This window comes from Sinocyclocheilus grahami, unplaced genomic scaffold (assembly GCF_001515645.1).
Source record: "Sinocyclocheilus grahami isolate Dianchi unplaced genomic scaffold, SAMN03320097.WGS_v1.1 scaffold5.1, whole genome shotgun sequence".
Lineage (NCBI taxonomy): Eukaryota > Metazoa > Chordata > Actinopteri > Cypriniformes > Cyprinidae > Sinocyclocheilus > Sinocyclocheilus grahami.
Genome location: NW_015505184.1, coordinates 3,246,711 through 3,254,745, shown reverse-complemented (window position 1 = coordinate 3,254,745; position 8,035 = coordinate 3,246,711). Strand labels below are relative to the sequence as shown.

At 36.5% G+C, this 8,035-nt stretch overlaps 1 protein-coding gene across 1 annotated transcript in view; it reads right to left on the bottom strand.

The window, feature by feature from the left end:
* The window catches only part of LOC107584507 (cadherin-6-like), a 33,025-nt gene that overhangs the window by 3,544 nt on the left and 21,446 nt on the right, over positions 1-8,035 (bottom strand). Inside the window, exons 6-11 of the mRNA XM_016271143.1 lie at positions 7,831-8,018; positions 7,428-7,678; positions 5,412-5,548; positions 5,034-5,164; positions 1,532-1,649; positions 1,035-1,292 (exon numbers count right to left, since the gene is read on the bottom strand). Of these exons, the coding sequence (XP_016126629.1) occupies positions 1,035-1,292; positions 1,532-1,649; positions 5,034-5,164; positions 5,412-5,548; positions 7,428-7,678; positions 7,831-8,018 (1,083 nt within the window). The remainder of the gene's footprint in view (positions 1-1,034; positions 1,293-1,531; positions 1,650-5,033; positions 5,165-5,411; positions 5,549-7,427; positions 7,679-7,830; positions 8,019-8,035) is intronic.

The following is an 8,035-nucleotide window of genomic DNA, read 5'->3' as shown; positions in this document are numbered from 1 at the left end:
ATATATATATGTAATATAAAATACCATTAGCAACTCAATGCTGCTAAATAGCGTTAGCTAAAACCACCCGCAGAAAGCAGGTGGTAAATGAAATGTAATTTGCTACTGATCATTATAGCAGATATTCATCAAATGATGAATAAGAGCATTATAAACAGCCATATATCCAGATGTGCGGTGTAGTCAAGTACGCTTTTGGCATTTTGAAGAAGTGATTCAGACAGTGTGTGCAACCACACTTTCAGTGGGCCGCAATTCGTTTTTAGTAACCCCCCAGTGCCATTTGGTTGCTTTTATCAGTGAACTTTCACTGTAGTGGAGCAGGAATTGTTTTATACATGATGCATGCTTTCACCCTGTGGGTGACACCTAATGTAGGTGTCAGGTCATTAAGAGAGCCACTGCGTGCAGTTCACAGGTGAGATCTAGCTGATGTTAACAGTTAGCAGAACTCAAATAAGCAAGCTTTCCTACAACAATTCAAATGCATCGTCAAAAAAATCAAATAAATCCACAGTAAATCGATCAATTACAGAAGCATGTTAGTTGTATGAAGACACAAGTGCTTCAATTAAAATCAAGTCTAAAACTGAAATGTGATATTCCTTTTTTTGTTGAACGAAATCAAGGATGGATTGAGTTTAACTGAAATTTAGCCCTTGTTACCCAGTTTCCTGAATAAATAACCAACAAGTGAGTTTTATCAGTTCAGCCATCTGAGCATGTCAGAAATAGTTTTTCTTTATTTTCCTTTTTTCCCTCCATAATTGCAAATTATTTTACATGCAGATCAGGCGTACACACTTCAGACCAATGGAATTGTAATTAATCACATGGCAGCACAGACAAAAGCGCTAACTGACAGGAAGACAGGTGGGAAAATGAACTGAAAAGTCCCACTAACAAAGGGCTTGAAAGATGAACAGTCGGATTCACAGCAGACAGACAGATGGAGGAAGCGGCCATCAGACAGATGGACGTAGGAAAAGTGATCTGATTGTTAAAGTCAAAAGAGAGAACTGAAGGCTACTTACAGAGCAGGATGAGGATGCAGAGCAGGATGGCCACCAGCGCCCCCGTGCTGAGCCCCGCAGCGCTGCTCAGAGCCTCGGCGTTGCACATCTCCATGTTGCCGTCTCGGTCGCACGTACAAACCCGAATTGTGAGCGTGCCCGTGCCCGTGCTGCTCTGCATGGGAATGTGTCCGTCTGAGATCACCACAGCCACTAGATGGGTGCTCTTGTGCATTCGGCCAAATCCGGTGCGTTGTGTAAAGATCCCAGCTGTGTTATCTGCAGAGAGTTGAGCGCTTAGTTTATTAAGAAACGAAAGATCTGGCCTCTCTGCAGACCGCAGCGGGCCCAGACTGACCTAAAGTTATGGCTACTGCAGAACGAGCTGCCTCAGTTTAAACAGCTAGACTTGGAGAGGCCATGTGTCTTAAAGATTTCTCCCATTTGATTGGTCTGTGTTGTCATGAAGAGAGACAGTGAGCTAGTTAGAAGGCCAGACAATGTGAGAGGGCACCCACCTCCATTATCTCGGAGTGAAAAGTTTGCTCGCACTGAGCTCTCTGGTGCTAAAGAGAACAAGAAGCGATGTCCACCGACCGGGTCATCTGGATCCACTGCGCTTATCGTCTGGATTTTCTGTGGCAAAGAAGCAAATGATGACAATCACATATTTAACAAAGTCCATAGAACAAACATTACAAATGGTATTTGGTTTGGTTTTGTTATGTCCCCATCATAAATATATAATTTTATATAATATTATATAATATTGTATAATATTATATTATATTATATTACAGGCAAAACATTGTTTTTTATGCATTGGCCTTTTTGATTTCAAGTGTTTTTTTTTCTTCAGACTAGTGGAATAAAAAAACATTAAACATACACTTTTAATGTTTCTTTCATTGCACTTTATCTTTCAATTGTAATAAATACACTGTATTTAAAAGCCATTTTTCTCAAAATTAGATTTTTATTCCTGCACTGAGCCAGAACTGAACTGAAATTTTCAAATTTATGGAATGATATCTAAAATCTGCTCTATACATTTGACTCTAATATGTCAACAAACCGAAACAAGAATTTTGAAACTGGCTTTATCCAATGTTCAGATTTTTATTCTAGAAATGTATGCAAATTAATGCTTATTTAACTAGGTAATGCCTAATTTGCATATTTAAATAACAATAAAAAAAAAACGTACAAAAAATGTTTGCAATTCTTAATGTAATAATCATACTTCTACTGGGGAATTATGGTTTATTATTTGTTCATTTATATTTATACATACATTTTTTTTCTCTCTTACGCTATTCACCTGGGGTGTCTTGCCTTAAAGATAAAAATCATATTAGTTTTTATTAGCACTTTTATCCATTTAACTAATCTAGTTTATTTAACTAAAAGACAATGTTGCTATTTATGTCAACTTCTAATATCAAAAACATAAATTTTTTCTAATGTAGCAGACATGAATGCTTATTTAACTAGGTAATGCCTAATTTGCATATTTAAATAACAATAAAAAAAAAACGTACAAAAATTTTTTGCAATTCTTAATGTAATAACCATACTTCTACTGGGGAATTATGGTTTATTATTTGTTCATTTATATTTATACATACATTTTTTTTCTCTCTTACGCTATTCACCTGGGGTGTCTTGCCTTAAAGATAAAAATCATATTAGTTTTTATTAGCACTTTTATCCATTTAACTAGTCTAGTTTATTTAACTAAAAGACAATGTTGCTATTTATGTCAACTTCTAATATCAAAAACATAAATTTTTTCTAATGTAGCAGACATTTTTTATAATTTTTTTCTAATAAAAATTTCAAACAAAACATTTTCAACATCTTTCTAGAGATAGTGTGTTAATTAGTAATGATTGATTTTTTTTTTCAGTTTCAATTTTCCACCGTTTTTTTTTTTTCGTCTTCTAACTCCTTTTAGTTAACTTTTGCTCTGTATTTCCTTCCAGATAGGTCTCCAGTTAATTCTCAAATTTTGTGATAAATACCATTTAAATGCATGAGCTTGACCAGCACATATAGGTCTGCACATACCCTATTACTTGCATATTTTGTTAATTTTTATTTAAGGTACACAGCTGGAAATGCACTGCATACGGTACTGCATGACCCATTCACAATGTCAATCTTTCAGACCTTACAAGTGTTTACATGTAAACACTATAAGCATGTTTACAGCGAGGAAAGATGTTGGCTCAGTGATAGAGGCTCATAGTTATCTTTAGTTGTCACCAAGGGCAATTTTAGTTTAAATGCATCTCTCAAGGGTGCACTGGCAACACGCTGTGACAAAAATGTAATCATCCATTGTGTGCTTGGTGTTTTTTCTCTACCAGGCTTACGTACTGGCCAGATTTCTTGTGTTGCTGGCTGGCTTCCCTTTCCTCTGGGCTTTACTGCAGTCTGGTAGAATATAACTGCTGAACAGAACCAAACTCCCAGCCTTATCTCACACTGCCGTTGCTTAAATATAACTAATAAACATCATAATAATTACTAATTGTTTAGTTTCATCATGCAAGTAACAGCATTGCCACATAAGTCTGCTGTTTTGTAACTCTCTTTTACCTATACATACTTAAATAGGAGACGCAAATTGTTTAATGGTGTATTACTCTTATCTGTACGACCAAAAATGCCGTTATCATGAAAAAATGCAATTGAACACGCCGACGCATTTGCCGACCTCTACTATACATATACTAATATATATTTATACTTTTGATAGATGTGATTGATAGCATATATGCTTGTTTCTGTAAAAAACTGTGTAATTTATATAATTATGAGACTATTTTAGTGAATATATATTCAAATATTATTATCCATCCATCTTCCAAATCACTTATTATCTGTTTTTATTTTATTATTTTTTAAAATACTTTTTAGATAACCTCACTAAACTGTGTTAGATTTATTCTTAAAAAATGAAAAAAGCAACACTTAATATCTTATGAAATTTTGCATCAAGTAAATTGAGAAGGATGTTCTGACATTTTTACTGATAGATTTGGATAGATGTAGTTGATAGCATATGCACTTGTTTCTGTAAAGGTTGTGTAATTTACATACGACTTTTTCAATGAATAGATATTGAGTTATTATTATCCATCCATCTATCCATTTTCCAAATAGCTTATTCTCTGTAGGGTTGTGGTTAAATGACTATTATTTATTTATTTAATTTTTTTTTAGATTGTTTGTTCTTGTTTTTAACATAAACCTCACTAAATTGTATTAGATTTACACTTAAAATAAGAAAAAATGGCAACAATAAATATAATATGAAATTTAGAAGGATGTTTAAATTGATTTTAAATTGAGAAGGATGTTCTGACATTTTCACTGGAAATCAAGATTAATTTTTTTTTTTAATATATATTTAATGGCATCTTTTTTATGACTGAAGGCGAGTATCACTGATACCGATACTACTGATGTCTTTAGGAAATTGTTTAGTTTTTTCTCTATTTATTTTTTTTATTGGATTTACCCTATGTAATGTATGTTCTTAATAAAGAGTCTTCTGTCTTTTTGTACCCAGTAATAACTAAACCTTGGCACACCCCAGGTTGAACAATTCTGCCAGCAGCTGAGGTGGGCGGGTCAGTGAGGTGGGTGATGACGGACAACGAGGGATACAAGAAGAGTCAGAAAATGGAGGAGAGGTGGACAGTTATTATGAAGTGCCTGTGATATGTGACAGCCCCTGTCATCCACCATGACACATAATCTCATCAAACCTGACAGAAAAAGGCTCTGCCGTCTAATCCATGAAGGAGAAATACTCATCACTGATCTCTATCTCGCTCCGGAGGTGTGAGTTCTGTAGAGGTCACACACTGTTTAACAGACGCCCCTGCTTTAAATCGACACATCCAATCGCCGGCCGAACAGGAGAACTGGATTTATTCCCCCTTATCTTACATCGAAATTGACAATGTGGCAGATAAAATGGGAAACGTATACTAAAATGCTCTTTACCTGACCGGCTTTGGCGTTTTCACAGACGAAGGTCTCGTAGAAGGATGCCAGCATGGGGGGGTTATCGTTGACATCCAGTACGCGGATGTACACAGGCACTCGGCTGGTCTGCTCGGGGTTGTCTAAGTGTCCTTAAAAAGATGTGGCAGATGATGGTTGACTACTTGAGATGATAGAAACTCACATTATTGGAGTCGCAGGAGGAAACTGGATTTCTAATTTAAAAAAGTAAACTAATATATTTAGTCAATATAAGCTGTCATGGCAAATGAAAATGCATAAATCCTATTGGAGAAATGTAATGCTGGATGACTTGAGCTTATCAGCCTAAATTCATTCCAAATGAACTGCGGCTATGAGCCGCGTGGAGTCACTTACTGAACTCGGTCGCGATCACTGAGATGTTGTGCCAAGCGAATTCTTCTCGATCCAGAGGCCTCTGCAGGAATATAGATCCATTCCCAACATAGACACCAAAAATCCAGTCGACATCTGTGTGCCGGTCAATGGAGTACCTGTAATTCAAACCATTTAGCTCAATTGTCAACATGTTTTCAACAGTGTTAAAGGAGTAGTTCACTTTCAGAATGAAAATGCTCATTTACACACCCTCCACTTGTTCCAAACCTATATGAGTTTCTTTCTTCTGTTGATCACAAAAGAAGACATTTTGAAAAATGTTAGCATCCGAACAGTTGATGGGCACCATTGACGTCCACAGTATTTTTTTTCCTACTATGGAAGTCAATAGTACCCATCAACTGTTTGGATATTAACATTTTTCAAAATATCTTCTTTTGTGTTCAACAGAAAAAAGAACCTCATACAGGTTTGGAACAAGTAGAGGGTGAGTAAATTATGACAGCATTTTCATTCTGGAAGTGAACTACTCCTTTAAGTTATTTTCAAAATGTGTAACTCTTCCAGTAATTAGCTACTTTTAATTAGCATTTTAGCATGACAAATCATGTCATGTGTTGCAAGGTAAAACAACATTGCTACACATTTTAAATTAACAGATGACCTGTGATAAACAGGTTTGGCTCATTTGCTCAGAGAAAATGGAGCATGAAAATCATTAAAAATTCATAGAAAAAAACGGAAATCTTTTTTAGTCAGTGTTGTCATAATTGTTGTTTTGTCTTTATAGGGAAGACTAATCAGATCCGCACTGCTATACTTGCCCCTTTCACTCTCCTGTTTAGTGCTGGAAATTAATTGTTCAGATGGTTCATGTAAATGAACTGATTCTATCAACGTGACTCGCTGATTTGAGTCCCTTTGCAAAAATCACTGTTGCTGTTTAGGTCTTCCTTATTTAGCCTAAACAAAAATATAACTAAATGTTGTTGCATTTAGCATAAATTAATCAGTTCATTTAGTTTCTACAGTCAGCGAAAACCTGGAAATGCCAGAAAATGTAAAAAAATAAAATAAAATTGACAATACATTTTTCTGGTTATTATCAGCTACGATCATTTAACTATTCTTTGTAAGCGTTTTGTAATTACTATTGAATGTTTTTTTTATTCTTACACAGTAAAAGGAAAAAAAAACATGAAAGATACTACTATTTCAAAAGTGTGCGTTGACTAGTTTGAACACTTATTCTAATTAGCTTGTAACTTGGCAAAACAGTTTCCCCAACACTGGTTTTCACAACCATTAACATGACTGATCCTTTAGAGCAGGAGACACTTGAGAAAGCTTGATGCACACCACAGCTATAACTGCATGAAATCCCACTGCCCTGAGCCCACACATGCCCAGTTCCCATTTGTTCTTCTTTCACCAGAAGATCACAATATTGCTCTTTCAAATGCAATCAATCAGTGGGATTGTTCAATTTCCTAATTAGCCTCCTGATGTTCAGAGCGACAGTGTTGCTTGTGCTTCTGATGTCCCTGATAATTACCAGCCCTGAAGTCCTGTTCACTGCTGCAGAGGGCTTTTTAATTGCGCTTCTATTCTGTGTTCTTATTTACTGTGGACTCCGGAGGGAAAAACATCCATTTATTGTCCTGAGCCTTCTGCATCAGCTTTATCATTAGGGCTCTTTGGACAGTGATAATATCCGCATTTATTCTTATAATTGTAGTTTATTACAATTATCTCATAAAGATGCTGCAATTGAAGGACCTCTCGAATTAAATGTGAATTTAATAAGCATGCTCTGAGGAAGCAGTCCATCTAAGCTCATATCGCCATAGCTCCAGACAGATTAATCAGGGTTTTGCGATTATCAAAAGGTCGCTGGAAGAAACGGGCAGATGTTTAAGAGGCTTCTGCCAAGCTATAGTGTGTTGGGATATGTGCATTTAAAGAGATTTACCACAATCTTGTAAATATAGATGATGGAAACAATGTGGGATGATATTAATGCAAAGCCCTTACTTGACCGGACTGCGGCGTATGTCAGGATCCACAGCGCTGACCGATCCTATCATGGTGCCCACAGCCGCGTCCTCTTTCACCTCCAAAATATAGCTGATTTTCTCAAAATGAGGAGGCTCATTCACATCCTCAACACTGACCCTGATGGTCGCCATGTCCTTAGCGTCCGAGCTCAGAAAGCGTGGGTCTGGATGTGTGTTTTGGACCTGGATCTGAAGCGTGTACGATTTCTTCTTTTCATAGTCCAGAGGCTGCAATGGAAAAACACATTCACAGGAATAAACAAACCACTCTTGGTCAAATTTTCAGCCAAAAAAACCTGCATTTTATTCACAAGCCATTCAGATTAATTCTAAAAAAGGCTTTTCAAACATGCACAAGTGAAATGAAAAATCCTCTGTACCTTCTTAAGACTAAGTATGCCTTCTTGGGTGTTCCTGTCAGTGCTGACGTCGAACACATCCAGACCGTCTCCGCCAACAACGGTATAGTCCATCTCCGCATTTCTGCCGACATCGGCATCCACAGCCCTGATCCTGCCAACCGATGATTCTACCTTGGTGATCTCTGGAACGCTGAACTGATATATACCTGAGGAACATAATGTT